The following is a 23,712-nucleotide window of genomic DNA, read 5'->3' as shown; positions in this document are numbered from 1 at the left end:
CTGCCAATGCAGGGGACGCGGGTTTGAGCCCTGGTCTGGGGGAATCCCACATGCCGCGGAGCAACTCGGCCCGTGAGCCACAATTACTGAGCCTGCGCGTCTGGAGCCTGTGCTCGGCAACGAGAGGCCGCGATAGTGAGAGGCCCGCGCACCGCAATGAAGAGTGGCCCCCGCACCGCGATGAAGAGTGGTCCCCGCTTGCCACAGCTGGAGAAAGCCCTCGCACAGAAACGAAGACCCAACAAAGCCATACATACATACATACATACATAAATAAAAAGAATGTAAGCAGAGAAGAATAGCATTAAAAATAAAAAAAAATAAAAAAAAAAAAAGTAATGGTTAAGAGACGCCATGAACCTGGGGTAATGTGAATTCGGCGGCGGCGCAACCCTCACCCGCGCGGTCAAGATTGACGACCTCCCAGTCTACGAATGCGCGCGCCCCAGGCCTCGGGGACCGGCTTGCGTTCCCCGAAAACCATAGAGAACCGAGAGCCAGAGAGGCTCACGCGGGAGCCCGGAGGTGGGGGAAGGAAGGCCTCGGTCCGCGCCGGCCTCTACACGGGAGCCTCGTCCCTGGTGCTTGCGCGAAGCGTAACTCGGGAATCCGCTTCAAAACAGCTCCCACTCCTCGTGTTTAAGCGTAGCAGTGGGAGGCTGAGCTGTGAAAGAAGCGAGTGGGCCACGGAGGCAGAGAGCCCTCCGCGGGGCCGCCCTGACAGCGCGTCTATCCACGCCCCTCAGGGCCAACTCGCATTGCTGGGGCTCCAAGGCGGCCACAGGTAGGTGTGTCGCCTGCTGCCCTGAAGCTCCGCTAATTCCCAGGTCTCGGGCTGGGCGTCCCTCACGCACGCTGCGTCGCCGTGGAGACGGGGGCGGGGCCGGCGCGAGATCTGCGTCCTAAGGGGCGGGAAAGCGCGGAGGCTGGCGGAGGCTGGCGTAGGCTGCGCGGGACTGAGGAGACCAGACCGCGTCCGCCGGAACTTCTCTGAGCCGTGAGGCGGGAGTGCTCGGCCTCTCTGGCCGGAGCCTAGCGACGAGCGCACGTCCCTCCGAGCCTGGCCGGTGACTGCCCTATGGGAGCGTCCGTTTCCTCCTCCTCTAGAAGTGCAGGTGAGGCTACCTCCCCATGGGGCTGAGGTCCGAGACTGGAGGAGAGGTGGAAAGGGCGCGCAGGACGGCTCCCGGGCCCCACGTTCCTCGCCCGACGTCCTGCGCGTCTGGCGCGCCGCAGGCGGGTGCCGGTGCCGCGTCAGTGCAAGGCTCGTTAGCGTGCGCGGATCCGAATCCGGGGTTTCTGGATCCCTGCTGCGTGGCCGAGCGACGGGCGAGGGTTTTCAAACCGCAGGGGCCACACCTGAGCCCCGAGGGCCAATTGGGCAAACACCCACAGCGGGAGATTAGTGCTCCGTTTTTATTTGATGGAGGCCGTTCAGATTTATTGTTAACCTCTGGATTATAGTAAAGATTTGTTGACTGAATCGTGTTAGGGCCCTGAGTACCAGCCCCAGCTGTCCTACTTAGCTGATGACTTGGGGCACTTCTATAAAATAAAGATGGTTACCACCTGTTGGGGTGGTTGTATTAAAGCAGGTAATTAATGAAAACTGTTTAGTACTGTGTCTGGCACAGAGTACCAGCTCCATGAATGCTATTTTGAATCTAATCTATACACTCTAGGTGGCATGGTACCCGCCTAAGTGCCATGGAAATATGAGGCTTGGAGGTGTCATGGAAGGCTTCCTGGAAGAAGTAGTTGAAACTTATTCTGCGACCTAGTATATAAATTTAGGTATTTTCTTGCTTTTTTTAGTAAGATCATTCATTTCTCAGTTATTGTTAGAAACTGCAGAATACCGTAGAAACTTCTTTAAGATACTTTTACATTTTTCGAATTAACATGTGTATTTAAAAATTAATATTAAAACCTTGTATTAGAAAATAGTCTGCAGGCTCTAATTACAATTTCCATTCTTCTAACTGTTCCTCCTGATGTTATTTGTAAATTGGAAGTAAATAACCTTATAGGTGATATTTCTTGATCTGTTAGGTTTACACATTAAGTGTTGACCATTCATGGGAGATGCACAGGTTTTCTTCCCTCATCTCACCAACGTGGTTATGTGGTAATTTGTTGTTAATAGTCAGTGTTTACATTATATAACAGATATTCACTGCTGAACCAAGTAGACTAACTGCAACTCTTCCTTTCTTGTACATCCCGTCATTTTTTCTGAGAATTAATAATTGTCTTATTTTCTTATTTTCCTAGTGTTCCATGCACAGATCACTAATGTTTTTTTCTGAATGCTTCAGTATTTCTCATAGACCTGTCAGTAATTTTTTGCATACTCTCAAAACCATCAGTTCCATTTCTTTCCTGGAGACTTTCCTCCTCTGCTCTAATCTGATCTGGTGGCTCTGTGCCTGTTGTTCCCAGTTCTAATCCAGAGACTTATTTTCACATCTGTCCTGGGATTTGTTTCTTTTTACTATTCTTTTGTGTTAGATTCACTGTTGCCCAGTTCCCTGTTTTGTTTTTTTTTTTTTTTTCTTGATTTATTTCCTTGGTTTTTGGAGCACATTTTCCTGTAATACTACTACTTCTAGTACTTCTTCCTCCTCTTCTTTTTTTAATAGCTTTATTGCGATATAATTCACATACCATACAGTTTACACATTTAAAGTGTTCACTTGTTTTTAGTATATTCCCAGTTATCCAACCATCACCTTAATCAATTTTAGAACATTTTAATTACCCAAAAAAGAAACCCTTACCTATTAGTAAGTCACTTCACTGTTTCCCTTCAATCCTCCGAGCTGTAGGCAACCACCACTTTACTTTCAGACTCTATAGATTTTCCTGTTCTGAGCATTTCATATAAATGGAATCATACAATACGTTGTCCTTTGTTATTGGCGTCTTTCACTTAGCATAATGTTTTCCAGGCTCATCCATGTTTTAGCTTGTAACAGTACTGCATTTCTTTCTATGGCTGAGTAATATTCCATTGTATGGATATACCATATTTTGTTTATCCATCCTTTAGTTGGTGGGCATTTGGGCTTCTACTTTTTGGCTATTACGAATAATGCTGCTACGAATATTCATGTACAAGTTTTTGTATAGACATATGGTTTCAGTTCTTTTAGGTATATACCAAGAGTGGGATTGCTGGATCAAGTGGTAACTCTGTATTTGTCTTTTTAGGAACTGCCAGGTTGTTTTCCGAAGTGGCTGCACCATTTTACATAACTACCAGCAGTGTAGGAGGGTTTCAGTTTCTCTACATCTTCACCAATACTTGTTATTATCCTTCTGTCTTTTTGATTATGGCCATTCTGATGGGTACCTCATTGTGATTTGATTTTTATTTCCCTGATGGCTAATGATGTTGAGCATCTCAATGTTCTTATTGGCTGATTATATATCTTCTTTGGAGAAATATCTAGTCACATCCTTTGTCCATTTTTAAATTTGGTTAATTGTCTTTATTATTGAGTTATAGGAATTTAAAAAATATAATCTAGATATAAGTTCCTTAGCAAATATGCAAATATTTTTCCCATTCATTGAGTTGTCTTTTCACTTTCTTTTTTTTTCTTTTCACTTTCCTGATAATGTCCTTTGAAGCATGAATGTTTAATTTAAAAAAAAAATTTATTTAATTTTGGCTGCTCTGGGTCTTAGTTGCGGCACATGGATCTTTAGTTGTGGCATGTGGACTTCTTAGTTGTGGCATGCATGTGGGATCTAGTTCCCCGACCAGGGATCGAACCCTGGGCCTCCTGCATTGGGAGTGCAGTCTTACCCACTGGACCACCAGGGAAGTCCCACCAATGTTTAATTTTGATAATGTCCAGTTTTCCTGTATCTTCTCAATAAAGGCATATCTTAAGCCTTTTCTCCTTGCATGTTGGAAAAAGTGTTTGATCTACCCTGACATTTGGCCTTGGTTCAGGACCTCTCATCTGAGGATTTACATCTTTCAGTTTTGAGAAACTTCTTATTTCTTTGATAATTTCTTCCTCTTTCGTTCTCTCATATCTCTCTGGAATTCCTGCGAGTTATATATCTGATCCCCTGGATTGAGCCTTTGATTTTCTAACTTTATTACCTTTTGTCATTTTCCCCCCTCTTCCTATTTCTGGGACATTTCTTCAACTTTATTAGCCACCTTCTAATGTTTTGATTCTCCTATATCTTTCTTGTTCTTTTTTTGTTTTCTTTTAAATAATATCCTTATTTTATTCTATGTGTATATAATATGTTCTCTTATCTCACTGAGGATATTAATCATAGGGTTTTCTTTTTTGTTGGTCGTGGTTTTTTCTTTTCTTTCCCATGTTGTCTTTGTTTACTCCAGAATTAAAAAAAATTTTATTATGAAGAATTTCAACCGTGTATAGTATGTACCCATCACGCATTTTCAAAAATTAACTCATGAACTATCTTCTTTCATTTATGTCTCTGCCACTGTATTATTTTTGCTTTGTTTTTTATTTTGAAATAATCTCAGTCTTCAGAGAAGTTGCAAAAATAATACAGAGAACCCCCATATACCTTTATTCACGTTTACCACTTTTTAACTTTTTTGCTTTTTTTTTTTTTTTTAATCATTTTTTCCATGATTGTCATAAGATGGGGGTTATCCAACTCTACAACTCCCTCCACATTTGTCTCTGGGCATTTTGTGTATGGATAAGCCCTCCTTTCTACCCTGTTTATCTAACTATCTGTTCATCCCTTTATTGTCAGATTGGACTCATGGATTCCCATTTTGTTTAATGTGTTATAATTTATTACTGTCCTTAATTATTTTGGTGCTTAAATTTATCATATTTTATCTGTAAATTGTTCTCTATATTCTGTAAAAGACACAGTATCCTTTTAAAAGAACCAACACCACTATCACAGCAAAAAAAATGATAATTCTTTAATAACTCATTAAAACATTTTTAAGTTTAAAAAATTTAAAGTTTAAATTTCCCTCATTGTTTCATGTTTTTTGTTTGACAGTTGTAGTTTGTTAAAATCAAGATCCAGAATCAAAGTCCATGCATTACATTTGGTTGATAAGCATCCTTTTTAAAATAATTTTTTTATTATAATTTTCTTAATTTTTATTTTTTTAAATTATTATTTTTTTGGCTGCATTGGGTCTTCGTTGCTGCACACAGGCTTTTCTGTTGTTGCAGCAAGCGGTGGCTTCTCTTGTTGTGGAGCATGGTCTCTAGGCACGTGGGCTCAGTAGTTGTGGCTCACGGGCTCTAGAGCGCAGGCTCAGTAGTTGTGGCTCGCGGGCTTAGTTGCTCCGCGGCATGTGGGATCTTCTTGGGCCAGGGATCGAACCCGTGTCCCCTGCATTGGCAGGCGGATTCTTAACCACTGCGCCACCAGGGAAGTCCCAATAAGCATCTTAAGTCTCTTTTAATGTATAAGTTTTCCTATCTTTCCTTTGCAGTTTATTTATTGAAGGAACTGAGTCGTTTGTCCTGTAAAGTTTCCTACATCATCGATTTTGCTGATTTTAAAGTCATTTTTATTTGTCCCTTGTATTTTTTGGAAGCTGGTACTTAGTTCCAGATGACGCTTGATGATATTTAGATTCAAGTTTTTGGCAGGAATACATCACAAGTAGTGGTGCTTCCTCAGGATTCCTTTGTTTGTTTTGGTTTCATTCTTTCTTTTTTTTTTTTCTTTTTTTAAAAAAATTTTTGACTGCACTGTGTGGCATGCGGGATCTTAGTTCCCCAACCAGGGATCAAACCCATTCCCCCTGCATTTGAAGCGGAGCGTCTTAACCAGTGGACCACCAGGGAAGTCCCATGTTTTGGTTTCATTCTTTTTTGTTGGAGGTCATTTCCAAATGTCTTGTGATTCTTGACTGTCCATTCATACTTGAGTGTCAGCAACTGCGAAATTAATCGGAAGCTTCCAGTGTCTGAGCCCGACTTGTCAGTTTGTGCGCTTTTCTCTAGGGGCAAGCCTGCCTTTTCACTGATGGAGGTGGGGCACAGATGTCTTTATTTCAAAGTCTGTTAAATCTTATCTTCTTTTGAGAAGACTCTTCCAGTCTTCTGATTGGGAGCCAAGAAGTGTAGCTGCCAGAATTCTGAATGGAGGCTGGGGGGTAGGGAGCTGGATACCCTACCTAGCAGGGTTGGGGAAGAGACTAGGGGCCCCAGGTGCTCACCAAATAGACTTACATTCAGTCCCCTCATTTGTGGCCTGTGGCTTCAGTTCTGGGCGCCTTTCCTTGTTCCTTCTAGTTCTGAACGCTTCTGGAATTCTATTGGCCTGCTTCTCTTTGGTATCCCACTCTGTAGGTTTTCGCTTCTTCAAATCTGTTAGGCCAGTTAATTTTCTTCTTACTTGTTGCAAAAATTTGTGGAAATCTTTCATTTCCTGTGATCTCTTCTCCCAACTCTTGGACCTTATGGTTTATACCCTTTTATCCTTTACTGTCATCTTAGGAGGTCAGTCTGTAGGTTTACCTTGGAGTCCACACCTAATGATTTTTGTTTTTCTTGGGCTGTCTTTTATATTTGGTTATCATATGTATATTCCAACTCAGACATAAGTTCATATTCATACAAATCCTTACTGAGATCAAACTTATGTCCTGGTCTTTCCAGTATTTATGTATCTCACCTGTTAGTTTCCAGACAGTGTTCTAGGTCCTTAAAATACAGTAATGAGGAGATCAGATATGGCTCCTGTTTTCATGGAATTTATATTCTTTATTAAAAAAAATTATTTTAATTTTTGTTTGTGTTGGGTCTTCGTTGCTGCGCGTGGGCTTTCTCTAGATGCAGCGAGCAGGGACTATGTTGTAGTGCACGGGCTTCTCATTGCAGTGGCTTGTCTGTTGCAGGGCACGGGCTCTAGGCGCATGGGCTTCAGTAGTTGTGGCATGTGGGCTCGGTAGTTGTGGCACACGGGCTTAGTTGCTCCGCGGCATGTGGTATCTTCCCGGACCAGGGCTCGAACCCGTTTCCCCTGCATTGGCAGGCGGATTCTTAACCACTGCGCCACCAGGGAAGTCCCTGGAATTTATATCCTAGTAGGGAAGGCAGATATGTAATTAGAATGTTGGCACAGAGTGTCAGAGGAGTCTTTGACCGCAGAAAACATTCCATAGCATCATTATTAAACCTAAAGCAGTGACCCATTTATTATAGCAGTATTTCACACCAAAAAAACTGTATTTGAATCATCTTTCAGTTTAATTTATTTACAGAAGTAGTCACTAATTGTGACTTTTGTTACTTGGAATGTAGTACCGGAAAGACTAGGACATAGGTTTGAGCTCAATAAGGACTATTCATTTTGTATGGATAAACTCTCTTTTCTGGCTGATTCCTTGTCTGATTGTCATTGAAATATGTGACCTTGATTATAAGGGGTAATTTCATTCTTTTAGAATTAATGTCTCATGAATGCATCACAGTTACTCAACACAGGACGTGTCCAACCTGTTAGCTTTCCTCCACCACATACTTAAATTTTCCTCCTTTGTTTTACTACTTATGTTAGTTTCCAAAGGCTGCTGTAACAAAACCCACAAACTGGGAGGCTTAAAACAACAAATTTATTGTCTCATAGTTCTGGAGGCTGGAAATCTGGAATCAAGATGTAGGCAGGGCCATCCTCTTTCTGCATGTTCTGGGGAAAGATCTGTTTTCTGTGCCTTTCTCTAGCTTCTGGTGTTGCCAACAGTCCTTGGTGTTCCTTGGCTTGTAGACCCATTACTCCAATTTCAGCTTTCATCATAGTATGCTGTTCTCCTTGTGTGTCTGTGTCTTCACATGGCATTCTCCTCTCTATGTGTATCTGTCCCTCTGTCTCTTCTCCTCTTTTTATAAAAACGCCAATCATTATTGGATTAAGCGTCCACCCTATTCCAGTAAGACCTCATCCTAACATATCTTAATTACATCTGCAAAGGCTGTTTCCAAACAAGGTCACATTCATAGGTACTAGGGGTTAGGACTTCAGTATATCTTTCTGGGGGGCACAATTCAACCTACAACATTGCTATTCTTTGCACTAAGAAATAAATAAAAACTATGTTATTTATTAAGTTCATAATGAATATTATTGGTAGACATTATCACTAAATGAAAATGAAAACTGTACCCTGATCAAAAACTGCCTGAAGATTCTTATAGGTAACATTGACAACCATAAATATTAATCTTGGAGTGGGGGGGAATAGGAAATCTTGGCCTCTACTGGTGTTCTTACGAAGGGAAGTTGACGGTCTTGGAGCATCACCTGAACAGGATGGATGAGTCAGTCATAACCTTTTTAGTGTGGCTCACTCTCCTCTCAGTTTTGTTTCTTAGAAAATAACTTTTAAAAATGCAATGAAAAATTTTGTTTTTAAATCAGCGACTTCCCAGGAATTCCTTGGAGGTCCAGTGGATAGGACTCCCGTGCTTCCACTGCTGAGGGCGAGGGTTCGATCCCTGGTCGGGGAACCAAGATCCTGCAAGCCAGTCAGTGAGGCTCAGAAAAACAAAAAAATCAGTGACTTCTCATGTTCATCTATTGTTGAATTAAGAAGGAGGTGTAGGAGACTAGAAGCTGATGTGTAGCTGTTGAGAAATGTGGCTCCTTAGAGGCTTCAGGTAAATTACTCTCATTCTACTTTTTCTTATAGTTAGAAGAGGAAGATAAAAGACTTTTTGATTCATGAAGAATCTGCTCACTGAGAAGTGTGTATCAAGCCACTGGTTGAATTTTCATCAAAAAGGGATTAAGCGGAGAATGGAGAGGAAGGTTGATTCCAGGTGAGTGATGGGACTTGACAAAAAAGATAACTGAAACTATGGCCCATATAAAAGCCTGTAAATATTTTGTGTGTGAAAATAATAAATTTTTTAGAAGTAGTTTTTTCCTAAATCATGAATAGTGAGATAGGAATTTTGGGTAACAGTTTTTTGTTGGTATTTTGGGTTTCTCATCTAGAGTGTAGCGTATAATGCACATTTCATACTTTATGTTACAGTCAAAATCCATTTTGAGTGTGTGGAGATACCTATCATTGAAATTTTGACTTTGAGCTGAAATAAGGGTGATTTTCTCGAGAAGTTATTTCATCGAGGCTAGCTAGTATATCTTTCTCCTACTTTTGATTATGATTGCTTTCAGCCTGCTTTAAGGTTCTTTTGATTCCAAATAGGAGACTCCCAACTATGGCTCGCCTAGGAAAAAGGAGGGAGTTTACAAGGAGACTGCAGTTTACTAACAAACCTCAGACTCACAGTGGCGGGCCTATGACTTGCAGCTGGCCCTTCATAAGTATCCCGCCTCCTAAGAGGGATTGGTTCAGGGGTGTGCATGTGACTGCATGGGGCCAATCAGAAGTTCTCCTCTAAGGCCGAGACAGGCATTAAAGAGAGAGAGAGAGACCCACCTAATGGGTTGCTGTGGCAGCTGTTTCAGTCTCCACCCTGCATAGGCAATAGGGACCCTATACTGTAGGAGTTACGCAGGTCAGCACACTGAGAGAAGCAGGAAGAGCTAACAATTTGAGACACCGGTTCTAGTCCTTGAGGCTCTGGTTCAGAATTCTTCTGAAGTACGTGAGCTAGGGAATTACCTCTTTGTGCTGGCTGTCTTCAATATAACCGTCCAGATCTAATCTCTACTCGTGTATCCAGTGCTTCCCATTGGATTTGGCCAAAGAGGTGCTCTGGCAGGAGATAGTGAGGAGGGAGAGAGGAGAGTGAGGCCAGACTATTTATCCCCTTGGCTCCCTCCTTGCAAGATGCCTTGGGTTGGCTGTGTCCCTCTGCTGAAGCCCACAGTACCTCATAAGGTAGCAGACTTTGTATGACTCTCCTGGATTCTAGTGATTATTCTCTCTTTTATCCCTTTGGGCCTAGAGGTGGTACCGCCTTCTCTTTCACCAGCTTCAGGTTCCTGCACTTTCCCTAGTGGTTCGTCTACACCCATACCTTTGTTAATATGCCATCCTCAAATTATCCTGTGTTTAGTATGTCATCTGTTTTCTTTTGGGACCCTAGAGAGGTTTTTTTTGTTTGTTTGTTTTTTGTTTTCCCTTGAGAGTTTTTATCATGACTGGTGTTGGGTTTTGTCAAATATTTATTTGGCATCTATTGAAATGATCATATGGTTTTTGTCCTTTTTTCTATTAGTAAGGTGTATTACATTAATCGATTTTCAGATGTTAAACTAGCTTTGTATTCCTAGTATAAATCCAACTTGGTCATAGTATTTGTTATATGGTTTTTATATGTTGGATTTGGTTTGCTAATATTTTTCGATCATTTCTGTGTTTATAGCCACAAGGGATATTGGTCTGTATTTTGTGTGTGTGTCATATCTTTGTCTGCTTTTGGCATCAGGGTGTGATACTGGCCTAAAAGAATGATTCTGGAAGTGTTCTGACCACTTTTGTTTCTGGAAGAGTTTATAGAGTACTGATATCATTTATTTTTTAAATGTCTGCTAGAACTCATCAGTGAAGCTATCAAGATCTGGACTTTTGTTTTTAGGAAAATTTTTAGTTACTAATTCAATTTCTTGTTATAGATCTATTCAGAGTTTCTATTTATTCTCTAGTCAGTTTTTGTGATTTGTGTTTTTCTGGGAATGTGTTCATTTTCTCTAAGTTGTCTAATTTGTTGGCATAAAGTTCATAGTATTCCTTTATAATTCTTTTAATTTATGAAGGGTCAATGATAATGTCCTTTCTTTCATTCCTACTTTTGGTGATCTGTGTCTTTTCTCTCTTTTTTCTTGGTTTTAGCTAAAGGGTTATCAATTTTGCTGAAGGACTCCTGTTGTTATACTAACAGCAGCTAATTTGAGTTGGGTTCCTATTGCTTGAAACCTAGGATCCTAACTAACATACAGAAGTTTTTTATAGAATCGACTAGGTCTTGGACAAGGTGGAAGCCAGGTAGCTGGAGAGACCTGTTCAGCAGTGTTTGGACCCTTCCTCCTGAGCAGTGCCATCTTTGTGCTTCACCCCTCACCTCCTGTTCAGACTGTCTCCGCTCAAAATTCAGTCCTGGGAGAATTAATCTGGTTCGTCCAGCGTGAGTCAAATTCTCCTGCTGCTCTAATCAAGTGGGACTTGGAGGAGGGTCATGGAGCTCCCAGCATAGCTGCTGAGGTCCTACCCCTGCTGATCCCACAGAAGAGGGATCCATCCTTGAAAGCTGAATCAGCACCCTGACAGTGTTTACCAATGATCCACAGAGTACTCGTCAGGCCTGCCTTACTTCATCTTCTGAAGCAAATTAACCATGGCCTTAAAATGAAGCTCTGTTTCCTCAAATACTCTGCAGCTTTAGGTTGGGGAGCCTTGAGAAGGGAATGAATTCCGTGGGTATTCTGCTGTAAAGCAATCTGAGATCCCCTGTTGTGAGTCCTATAGGACTCCTTGGAGCTCCTTGACTCTCTGTGAACTTTCCTTCTACACTGCATGTGCCGAGTATTCCCACCCAATTCTTTCCAGTTCCCTACTCCCGGCTAATTTCTACTCATATTTCCAAACTCAACTCTAACATGATCTCCAGGAAGCCTCTTCTGACCACCCTATTCCCACCCAGTGTGTATGTTCCCATAACACCCTAAATTTACCTTTTTCTTAGCATTTAATGATTGGTATTCTCATTGTCATCTCAATACATCATAAGCTCTTGAGAAACTGTCTTTTATAGGTATTGGGTGTGTGTCAGTGTCCTATGCTTGCTGTAAGCTATCAACGTCTTGTTTTCTCATTGTAAGACATGAGAAACACATTGAATACATATTTGTCTTTGTAGCCCCGGCCTTGCTATGTTGCTGGGCGTATAGTAGGTCCTTGATACTGAGTGAATAAACAAACATTACAGGATACACCTGCCAAGTAAACAGTTAAATGAATTGGTCAGTGCATGCCTTCCCCTTGGCACTTTTTTGTTTTTCTAATTTTTCTTAATTTTTCAAAAATTGAAGTATAGTTGGTTTACAATGTTGTGTTAGTTTCAGGTGTACAGCAAAGTGATTCAGTCATATATATATATATCTATTTCAGATTCTTTTCCATTGTAGGTTATTACAAGACATTGAATGTAGTTCCCTGTGCTATACAGTAGGTCCTTGTTGTTTATTTTATATATAGTAGTGTGTATCTGTTAATCCCAAACTCCTAATTTATCCCTCCCCCGCCTTTCACTTTTGGTAACTATAAGTTTTCTATATCTGTGAGTCTGTCTCTGTTTTGTAAGTTCATTTGTATCATTTTTTAGGTTCCACATATGTGTATCATATGAAATTTGTCTTTGTCTGACTTACTTCACTTAGTGTGATAATCTCTAGGTCCATCCATGTTGCTGCAGATGGCATTATTTCATTCTTTTTTATGGCTGAGTAATATTCCGTTGTGTATATGGAATATACACATCTTGTCTATCCATTCATCTGTCGATGGACATTTAGGTTGCTTCCATGTCTTCGCTATTGTAAATAGTGCTGCTGTGAACATTGAGGTACATGTGTCTTTTCGAATTAGAGTTTTTAAATTTTATTTATTTATTTATTTTGGCTGTGCTGGGACACGGCACGTGGTATCTTAGTTGTGGCATGCAAACTCTTAGTTGAAGCATGCATGCAGGATCCCTGACCAGGGATCGAACCTGGGCCCCCTGCACTGGGAGCATGGAGTCTTACCCACTGGACCACCAAGGGAAGTCCCTCAAATTAGAGTTATCGTCTTTCCCCCTTGTCACTTTTGGATGAACATTTTCAAATTCTGTCTTTCTCCTCACTTCCATTTTTCTGTATTTCTTGGCTAATCATAGTCCTCCCGTTGACATTAAAAAAAAAATTGTATTCCTATGTTTTTATTCTCCTCCCCCATTCTTCATGATTTTTGGATTCCAATACTGTTTTTGAAGTGCCTTCTGTTTCATATTTCTTTCCATCATTCTGCCTTTCCTCTGTTCCATAATTTAACAATTTTTTTTAATATTTATATATTTTTATTTTACTTGTTTTATTTTTGGCTGTGTTGGGTCTTCATTGCTGCACATGGGCTTTCTCTAGTTGCGGCGAGTGGGGGCTACTCTTTGTTGCGGTGCGCGGGCTTCTCATTGCGGTGGCTTCTCTTGTTGTGGAGCACGGGCTCTAGGCATGCAGGCTTCAGTAGTTGTGGCACGCAGGCTCAGTAGTTGTGGCGCACGGGCTTAGTTGCTCCGCGGCATGTGGGATCTTCCCGGACCAGGGCTCGAACCCGTGTCCCCTGCGTTGGCAGGCGGATTCTTAACCACTGTCACCAGGGAAGACCAATTTAACAAATTTTATATGCCTACCTACTATGAGTGCCTGGCAATATATTAGGGGCTCAGTATATATTAGCAGATAAAAATGGTCCCTATCATCATGAGGTCTTCCGATGGGAAACAGGTACATATGTATATAGACAAATGTGTGGTTTCAGTTTGTGATCTCTTCCTTTAGGTGTTAGAATAACTTAGATTTCTGAGGCCACCTGACTTACACCAATGTTGGTATCTTTATGGTCTTTAAATTTCCAGAGCTGTAAACAGTTCATCTGCTGCTTGATTCAGTAGCTGGTGAGGAGGAGCTCAGAGTCTGATGAAAGGAGAGAGCAGTGGGCAGGGATGACTTTAGGCATGGGCTTCCCAGTCTGACTACCTATTTCATTATGTAACAGGGCTTCAAGAGGGCACTGTCCCAGCACACCTTCCGTCAATTTGCTGTTTCATAGGCTCTTAACTTTTTAGAGCCTCTTTCATTTTTATTTTAAAATGACTGGGATGAAAGTCTTATTTTTAAAATTTTTGTTACTGTTTTATTTTGAAATAATTTCAAATTTAGAGAAAAGTTGCAAGAATAGGACAAAGAACCTTTCTTCTCCCAGATTCTCCTGTTAACATTTTACCACATTCGTCTGTCTGCCTGTTTGTTTCTCTCTCTCTCTCTCTCTCTCTGTCTGTCTGTCTCTCAGCATTTTCATTTCATTTGTGGACATGTGCAGAGGGGCAAAACATTTTACTCACTGATGCACATGCTCCCAGCTGAGGTCAAACAAGGCAGTGTTCTGCCTTTTTGTTTCAGCTCATACTTCAAGCAAGGGTCCTTTTCCCAGTCTGTGTAGTGCCAGGTTTTCACAGTTTTGTGCTTTTTGTTGACAGTTTTGCTGTTTAAAGTGGCCCCCAAGCGTAGTGCTGAAGTTCCGTCTAGTGTTCTTAAGTGCAGGAATGCTGTGATGTACCTTATGAAGAAAGTGTATGTTAGGTGAGCTTTGTCCAGGCGTGAGTTATAGGGCTGTTGGCCGTGAGTTCAATTTAATGACTTACTATATGTATTAAATAAGGTGTCTTTAAACAGAAGTACACATAAAACAAGGTTCTGTATTGATTAGTTGATGAGAATGTTTTTGAAGGCTGGCAGGAACCTAACCATGTATTTTCCCTTAGGGACAATGGTTCAGTATATTCACTAACTCAGTGTTTATGGACTTCATAGAACTTACCGCAAATAACGAGAATCAACTATATCTATATTTCCCCCCTCCCCTGGACCATTTGAGAGTAAGTTGAAGCCAGTTGTCCCAAAAATGGTATTTATAGCAAAAAGAAAACAACAAAATGTAAGAAAAACTTCCCTTTTTGTTCATTTTGTACTTTTAGTCCCCTTTAATTTGGAAATATTTCTCAGTATTTCCTTATCTTCCATGACCTAAGCATTTTTGAAGAGTTCAGATCACTTACCTTTTATGTATATTTCTCAGTTTGGGTTTGTTCAGTGTTTCTTCATGATTGAACTCAGGTTGTGCATTTTTGGCAGGAATTTCGCAGAAGTGATGCTGTGTTCTCAGTGCATCAGTACCAGGAGATTTGGTCCTATTACCATTGATGTTAACTTTTTTCTTTTTTTAATTTATTTTTGGCTGCGTTGGGTCTTCGTTGCTGTGCGTGGGCTTTCTCTAGTTGTGGCGAGCAGGGGCTACTCTTTTTTTTTTATTTAATTAATTAATTATTTTTAGCTGTGTTGGGTCTTCATTGCTGTGTGCGGGCTTTCTCTAATTGCGGCGAGTGGGGCCTACTCTTCATTGTGGTGTGCCGGCTTCTCATTACAGTGGCTTCTCTTGTTGCGGAGCATGGGCTTTAGGCACACGGGCTTCAGTAGTTGTGGCTCGCAGGCTCAGTAGTTGTGGCGCACAGGCTTAGTTGCTCCACGGCATGTGGGATCTTCCCGGACCAGGGCTCGAACCTGTGTCCCCTTCATTGGCAGGCGGATTCTTAACCCCTGAGCCACCAGGGAATCCCGGGGCTACTCTTCTTTGCGGTGCACAGGCTTCTTACTGTGGTGGCCTCTCGTTGCGGAGCATGGGCTCTAGGCATGCTGGCTTCAGTAGTTGTGGCACGTGGGCTCAGTAGTTGTGGCTCACGGGCTCTAGAGTGCAGACTCAGTAGTTGTGACACACGGGCTTAGTTGCTCAGTGGCATGTGGGGTCTTCCCGGACCAGGGCTCTAACCCATGTCCCCTGCACTGGCAGGCAGATTCTTAACCACTGTGCCACCAGGGAAGCCCGATGTTCACTTTTATCACTTGGTTAAGATGATGTCTGCCAGGTTTCTCCACTGTAAAGAAATGAATAAGTATCTTGTGGCGAGATATTTTGAAACTACATTAATAGCCTGTTTCTCATCAAACTAGCACCCACTTGTTTTTACATCCGTTGATGATTCTTGTCTGAATCAGTTGCTACTGTGATGGTTCTTAAAAGTTTATTAATTGCATTCTACTGCAAAGTAGAGCTTTCCATTCTCTCTCATGTATTTATTTACTCATTTACTTATATCAGTATTTTGTGGATTCGTATTTTGTTTGGTGGGTTTTAATCTATTACTGCCGAAATTGTTCCAGGTTTGGCCAGTGGGAGCCCTTTCAAGCTGGCTCCTGTGTCCTTTTGACACACCCCTGTCATTCTTTGATCATTTCTTTACTTTTTGACCCATTAAGATATTCCAGGCTCATCTTGTATTTTCCTTGTCTCAGACCTGAAAGTCAGCTATATTTCCAAGGACTGCTGCTTCCTCTTAGTTGGCAATGGTATTTTATTTTGTTTTGTTTTGTTTTGTTTTATTTTATTCTTTTTAGAGACTGCTTTCCTAGGGCCCGTTACTTGGAATACTAGTTGGCAGTGGTATTTTAGAAACAGTATTTGAGCTATCGGTTTGCTTATTGCTGATGGGATGTTGTTGCCTCTAGGTATTTCCTGCAGGCAGATCTCTGACATACATTTTTTAAAAATCTCGAGTTCATACCAATAAGATGATCTCTTAATGTTTCTGGAATGGGATTAAAAGTCATAAGTTTAGTGTTTAGTAAAAGTGTGTAGTTTCATATTGTTATAGTTGTCACATAATCTGAAAATCATTCCTAGTTTTTTTTTGTTTTATTTATTTATTTATTTATTTTTGGCTGTGTTGGGTCTTCGTTCCTGTGCGAGAGCTTTCTCCAGTTGCGGCAAGTGGGGGCCGCTCTTCATCGCGGTGCGCGGGCCTCTCACTATCGTGGCCTCTCTTGTTGCGGAGCACAGGCTCCAGACACGCAGGCTCAGTAGTTGTGGCTCACGGGCCTAGTTGATCTGCGGCATATGGGATCTTCCCAGACCAGGGCTCGAACCCGTGTCCCCTGCATTAGCAGGCAGATTCTCAACCACTGCGCCACCAGGGAAGCCCCCATTCCTAGTTTTTTACGTAAAGGAACCTGTTTCCAATTTGTAAATGATTCCTGTTAAATGACACATTAAAAGAGTGTGTTAGGACTAATGACTCCAAGGTACCCTCCAGCTCTATAGCTCCTGCTTAGAGCCGAGCCAGCAGTACCCACCTCCAGAGAGGGTGGGTATTTCTGTCAGAGATTGGGCTGCTTATTGTCCTTGAAGCAGAGTTATTATCTTTCCGTCTCAGTGAGCTTATCTGTTCAATTTCACTTGTATGTTAAAAAGTATTTGTGTCACATGCAGAGATAATTTGATTCTCTCCTTTATCCCTTACTCCTCAAATTTAAGGTCTTCAAGGGATGGTGCAGTTAAGAAACCTTATTCTCCAAAGATAATATCCAAAAAGAAGTCTTCTGCCTTTTCTGGGATCTGGAGTGAGATACCTAGGGCCAGGCACGCTGTACAGTATCATCCCTCATATGCCTGGACCCGAAGGGGCAGGCTAAGAGAACTGCGCATCAGGTGAGTTTGCGAGGGGTCCCCTCCCCTGCCTCAGTGACTTTTCCATTGTTCTCCCTTGTTGCTTAAAATGAGGGGATGATTCTTATTCTCTTATCTCAGTTAATTGGAGACCTTGCTGACTGTTCTTCATGGCACAATGTTCAGAATATTTAGGAATCTGCTGATGTAAAATCTGTCATTGAGTGTTTTCATTCATGGTCTCCAGTTGTGCCCCACAATATATAAGCTATAAAGAGTCTTCCAGAAGAAGTCTAAACATAGTCCAAGAAAATGATCATTTTCTGCTACTCTTGATTAGGTCTTTGAAAGGTATCCTTTTACTCATTCAACAAAAATTTATCAGGTGTCTACCCAGCCAGGTGTTAACGCTAGATGCTGAGCGTACAAGGTGAATAAGACATTCCTGGTCCAAGACCTCATGAAAGCGTAAAATCAGGTAGGCTTGGCAGACTGTTAAACAAGCCACAACAGCGAAGTGTGGTAAGTGCTGTGAAAAGGGAGGATGTGGTGCCATAGGCCACCTGGCAAGAACAGCCATGCCAGCATAGCCAGCAGTGACTTCCTGGAGGAGGTGGAGTTTAGCCGAATCCTGAAGGATAATGTAAGAATAAGCCAGGTAAAGGGCAGGAGGAAGAGCATTCCAAGCTGAACCTGGAGATCAACTGGCCAAGACAAGCCAACTTTTTCTGTGTGTTCCAGGCACTGTGCTAGCTGGGGATACTGTGAGCCATGGTCCCTGCTCTCAGGGGCTCACAGTGCAGAGGGAACAACAGGCACCCTGCGAACCGCTTCCTGGGATTTGGTGTCATAATGTTACACTAGGGGTTGGAGCAGGGGTCTGAGAGTACCAAGCTACTTGCTCTGTTTGGTTGGGGAAGGTCCAGGAACGCTTCATGTAGGAGTGAGCATTGAAGATGAGCCTTGGTGGGTAAGTGGGCATTTGCCAGGTGTTTTAGGCAGGAAGAATAATACGAACAAAAGCACTAGCATGTACTTCCTTTTTCTCATCTCTGAAATCTTTATCAACAAAATACTTTATATTGAAAGTATTTTTTAAAAATAATCTGCTTGATGTTAGCTTTAGAAATCTGTCCCATCCTGTGCTCTGTTTGATGCAAGATTATCTATATATGATTCACCTTTTGACTCACACTAGTATCCCACTCCCTGGGACCTTAAAGTTTCCGTCTCCTTTCCAGAAAATTGATGATATAAACTAAATGGAGTTTTAAAATATGTATGTATTTCTTTCCTTCTTTCAGATGCATGGCCAGAAAGTTCTTGTATTTGTGGATTCGAATGACTTTTGGAAGAGTATTTCCCTCTAAAGCCAGGTAGTATTAGTTCAGAACACCAAACTTCTGCTGAGTTCATGCTAGGATTTTGTTTTGTATTAAGCCCATGTATAGCCTTTACTATGGCATGTGTTGCATTCCTTCCCTGCTCCTCCCCAACCTCCAGGAGGTATATCATATAATGGTAACTTAACACATATTAGTTTGACTGAATGAATGTTTGCCCAGGAGAAGTAAATGAGCTCTTTCAGGTCCCTGGCGAGACTGGCAGATTGACTGGGTCTAGGGCAGAACCTGGGGGAAAAGTTGGCATTTGCAAGAGGAGTGAAACTGAGTCAAGTGAAAGTCCCTCTGCCCGGTAGCTTCACTTTGTCTAGGCTGCCACCTGCTGCTGCGGGTTTTGGTTAACATTGCTTTAGCTGCAGCGCCCTAAGTGGGTCGCAAGGGGGAACCACCGGGGTCAGGGACACTGTGCAGGAGGCCAGAGGGATGGAGAGAAGGGGCAGTGTAGGGGATGTTTCAGAGAACTGACAGCCATTGAAAATGTAAGTGTTTTTTAAAAACTGAAATGTTGTGGGTTCTCACCCTTCACCTCTCCCCTTACTATAGCCTTTCCTGTTTCATTTTTCTGATAGTATGGCTTTCCTGATCTGGAACATCAAGGTCTCTTGATTCGTTTCTCAAGCAAATTTGGCCTGTGTGTGTTCTCTGAAATTTTTTCTTGGTATACCTTGTGGAGGGCCTTGCTATTCCCATCTTCTTCGTGTGTCTTTACCAGTGAGGCTCCCAGTGTGGCCACAGCCCATCGCAGCTGCAGGGATGAGGCATAGTCTACCTCTGCTTTTCCTTCTTTCCCTGGACCTTGGCCCTGCCCTTCTTTACTGCCTTGGTAGCTCTTCTTGCCTTCAATAATTTTTTTTTTTGTCTTTTCTTGTTCTCAGTGGGAGAACTGATCGGAGTAACATAGTTTGCCATTATCAGAAGACTCTTGTTTTTCTTTTTTTTTTTACTCAATTGAGTATTTTATTTATCTTCCTCCCTGTTAGCTTAGAAATTATATACTCTTTTATCCTTCTTTTACTGACTGCCGTAACAAATATAATATGTTTGTTTAACTTACTGGGATCTAATGTTAATTGGTTTTTTTGCCCTCTTCCCAAACAAGGCAGGGTCCTTCGAACACTTTAACTCTCCTGTCGCTGTCCCCACTTATATCCCCTTATCGTAATGTATTTTAATTGTTTATTTTTGTTTTTTAAAATTAAATTAAAAATTTTTTTTTTTGGCTGAGCCGTGCAGCTTACAGGATCTTAGTTCCCTGACCAGGGATCGAATCCAGGCCACAGCAGTGAAAGTGCCGAATCTTAACCACTGGACCTCCAGGGAATTCCCTTAATTCAGTTTATATTTTAAAATCTGCAGAACGTTATTACTCTCATTTTACACAGCCAATATTCATTTATATTTATTCATGTGTTTACACTTCTTGTTCTTCTTTGTTTCTTCCTGTATCTCCAGGTTTCCATCTGTGATCCAGGTTTCATATCTTTCACAGATGTGGCGGCTTGCTCTATGGGGTATCCTGGCTTGTTCCCCTACCATGCTTGGTCTGATCCTCTCTTTCCTTGTCTCCTTGTCCTTCTCCTGCTCAGTTTCTGTTCTGCTCCCAGCAGTTCCTCCTCAGTATGAAGCCCTGTCTGTTTTTGAGGTCAGGTCGGTTTTGAGACCGTTGGGGCCAGACTGCTCCAGCAGCTTCAGCTCTTACATGAGCCCTGGTTTTGGAGAGAACAAAACTCCTCTCAGTTTCAGCTTCTGGTCTCAAGTTGGGCCTCTGCACTTTCCAGTGACTACTTATTGGCTGATTCAGGTTCTCCTGTTCTCAGCTTCCTCAGATACCACCTTCATCGCTCCTTCTTTCTTCTGTACAAATGTTAATACCATGGCGGTCTTTTGACTCTGGGTGATTTGTCCTCACCTGCTTGCATTTTGGGTTTGTAGGGATACCTTGTCACCTAGTTTTGTTGTAATAGATATGTGAGTTTTTGGTTTTACTACATGGTTGCTCTGTGTGTTTTGTAAGGATTCAGAGACTGAAAAGCTATGTTGCTGCCTTCACTCTCTTCCCCAAATCCTTTTCCTGCTTGATTTTGTTAAACTCATATTTGACTCATATTTAACTGGAAACCTCTTTTCAAATAATACCTATTTATATTCCAAGTACTCGGGAGACGCTGATTATGTTAGAAATGCATTTGACTCAAAGTAAGAGAAAGTCTGACGATGGCTCAAACAAATCGGGATTTGCTTTTTCTCACAGTTTGGAGGTTGGTATTGGTTCAGGTGTTTAGTGATGTCATCAGAGACTCAGGCTTTTAGATCCTTTCCAGTTTACCATCCTTAGTGTACTGGCCCTTTGTCCTTAGAGATGACACTGTATAGTTGCAAGATGACTGTTCTAGCTTTACACAGGAAGGGGGAGGAAGGGTGGTGTCAGCTGGACCTGTCTCTATCAGGAAGGCAAAACTTTCCTAGAAACCCTCAGCTGCTTCTGCCTCATTGGCCAGAGCTATGTCACTGGCCATCTTTAGCTTCTGAAGAGGCTGGGAGAGAAACCTTTCCAGCCTTCCTAGTGGATGCTGGTGAGGAAGCAGAGGCTTGGCAGTGGGTGTCGGGTATCTGCGACTGATGTCTGCCTCACTGTGTTAGAGCATTCACATTGTACTCTTTTTCCTTTCTTTGCTCTTGAATGGTGGCAGGAAAGAATACTGGACTGGATTTTAGGAGACCTGAATTTTGGTTCTTACCTAGACCCTAGATAATGGTTTGATCTGGGGTTAAGTTACGGCTCTAGGCCTCAGTTTCTCAAATTGTAAAATGAGAGAGTGAGAATATTTTTTCTCTAAGCATCTACCAGAATTATAATTCTGATACTATGTTTTCATTGACTTTGAAATTTGTGATGGGGTGGTCAGTTTCAACTTGTAATCTCTTTTTAAATCAAGTGGGTTATTTGTTACTTTGGGTAAAGTTGGGCATATTGATCTTTGCTTTTTTTTTTTTTTTTTTTGGTCTTTTTCCATATTGAATTATTTATTTCTCACTTTTAGGAATGTTAGAGGGGAATGATATCATACCAGAAACTTCAGAATAATACCTTTATGTGCTTGGAGAATGTTTTAACTTCTATAAAGTGGAGTTGTTTTATCATTAATAAATGGAACCAAAATGACCACTGAATTAGTAGGGCAAAAATAATACATACAGTATGTGTCCATATGTAAGGCAGTCTTAAATAGGAAGTAGTCACCTCTTTTTCTGAAGAGAAGATCTGAACAAAATTACTTGGCTAATTTGGGAAGTAGATAAAACAGTCACGTCCATTTATAGTATTTAATTTATCAGTATTTTTCATCATTCTTAGTTAAGGCTTTGCTTCCTATTTTCTTTTTTTTTTTTAAGTTTTTTCCCTTTTTTTTTTTCAATTTTTATTTATTTATTTATTTATTTATGGCTGTGTTGGGTCTTTGTTTCTGTGCGAGGGCTTTCTCTAGTTGTGGCAAGCGGGGGCCACTCTTCCGTCGCGGTGCGCGGGCCTCTCACTATCGCGGCCTCTCTTGCTGCGGAGCACAGGCTCCAGACGCGCAGGCTCAGTAATTGTGGCTCACGGGCCCAGCTGCTCCACGGTATGTGGGATCTTCCCAGACCAGGGCTCGAACCCGTGTCCCCTGCATTGGCAGGCAGATTCTCAACCACTGCGCCACCAGGGAAGCCCCCAGCTTCCTATTTTCTTGAGAAAATAGAAGTAACAGAAGAGACCATCACTCAGTCTACTGACCGCCAGCATCTATCGCCATATGACCTGCTTTCCCAACTGTTAGACAAATGAACTGGCCATGTATTCATCTGTGGCAAAATCCTTTTGTGTTGCATTCCCCTTGTGCCTACTCCAGGCCATCACACTAGCAGTTTTTTTTCTGTCTCTTCTGTATCAATTTTTCCCTCTTTACTGGATCATTTGTACCAGCATATAATGCTATTATTTTCCTATCCTGAAAAAAAAAAATCCCTTTGATGCTACTTCCTCCTGCAGCTAGCTCTCCATCTCTTTGCTTCCCTCTACATTTCCTGCCATCCCCAACCTCTCCAGCACCTCTTTTTGTAGTCTCAAGTCCATCCTACGAGGCTTTTGATTCCATCATGCCACCAAAATTGTTTTTGCTTTTGTAAGGTCACTACATTTGCTAAAATCAATGGTGAATTCTTAAATTTCCTCTCACTTGACTTACCAAGAAGCATTAGACAACCCATCATTCCCTTCTTCAAGGAGCCCTTTCTTCTCCCAGTGTCAAGGTTACCATCCTCTCTGTTTCCCTTCCACCTCTTTGTTCCCTCTAACTCTCTTTTGTTGGTTCCTCCTCATCTAAGTATCCCACCCCCAGTCCTTACACTGCCTCTCTGTCTACCTCCCAACCGTGGCAACCTCATCCCATGATTCCCAAAGGTACACACCCAGCCCAGACCTCTTCCTGGACTGCTACACACGTGACACTCCACTCTGCGCCCAATAGACGTCACAACTCAGTATGTTCGTAACCAAAGTCTAGACCTTGCCCACAGACCTCCCTGCTGAGTGTTCCTCTCTCCAGTAAAGGAAGCTCCCATCCTTCCAGGGACTCGGGTCAGAAACCTAGGAGTCATCCTTGGTATCTTATTCCCTCACTCCCCGATTGCAATGCCAAATGCCAAAATTACGTTGATTCAACCTTCAAAATAGATTCAGACTCCAAGCTCTTTTCAGTACCTCCAGTTGCTACCACCCTGGTCCAGGCCATCATGTCTCCCCTGAATGACTCCAGGAGCCTCCTCACTGGTCTCCTGCTCCCAGCCTTGTCCTTAGTCAGCCTCTTCACACAGGCAGTCTTGAGTAATCCAGTCACGTCACTCTTCGGCTCAGACCTCGGGCAGCTTCCCATCCTGCTTACAGTAAAAGCCAGAGTCCTTACTGTGGCCTATAGGCCAGTCACCTTTTTGTTTTACCTATCTATGGATCTTTTCTTTTTCATTTCTGCCATCATAGTTTTAATTTCCAAGAGCTCTTTTTTGTCCTCTGAATATTCCTTTTTTTAAAAGAATAACATCCTGGAGGCTCATAATTTTTTTGAGGTTAATGTA

The 23,712-nt window shown here is 42.0% G+C and overlaps 1 protein-coding gene across 1 annotated transcript in view; it reads left to right on the top strand.

Moving 5' to 3' along the window:
• The first annotated feature begins 917 nt into the window (after window positions 1-917).
• The window catches only part of SFI1 (SFI1 centrin binding protein), a 79,948-nt gene continuing 57,153 nt past the window's right edge, over window positions 918-23,712 (top strand). The window contains 4 exon segments of the mRNA XM_036823801.1: window positions 918-1,115; window positions 8,672-8,801; window positions 17,072-17,245; window positions 18,508-18,579. Coding sequence (XP_036679696.1) covers window positions 8,704-8,801; window positions 17,072-17,245; window positions 18,508-18,579 — 344 coding nt within the window. The 5' untranslated portion in view covers window positions 918-1,115; window positions 8,672-8,703.

The sequence above is a fragment of the Balaenoptera musculus genome, chromosome 14 (assembly GCF_009873245.2).
Source record: "Balaenoptera musculus isolate JJ_BM4_2016_0621 chromosome 14, mBalMus1.pri.v3, whole genome shotgun sequence".
Classification (NCBI taxonomy): Eukaryota; Metazoa; Chordata; class Mammalia; order Artiodactyla; family Balaenopteridae; genus Balaenoptera; species Balaenoptera musculus.
Note: the sequence above shows the minus strand (reverse complement) of the source record. Positions and strands in the feature narration are given on the sequence as shown.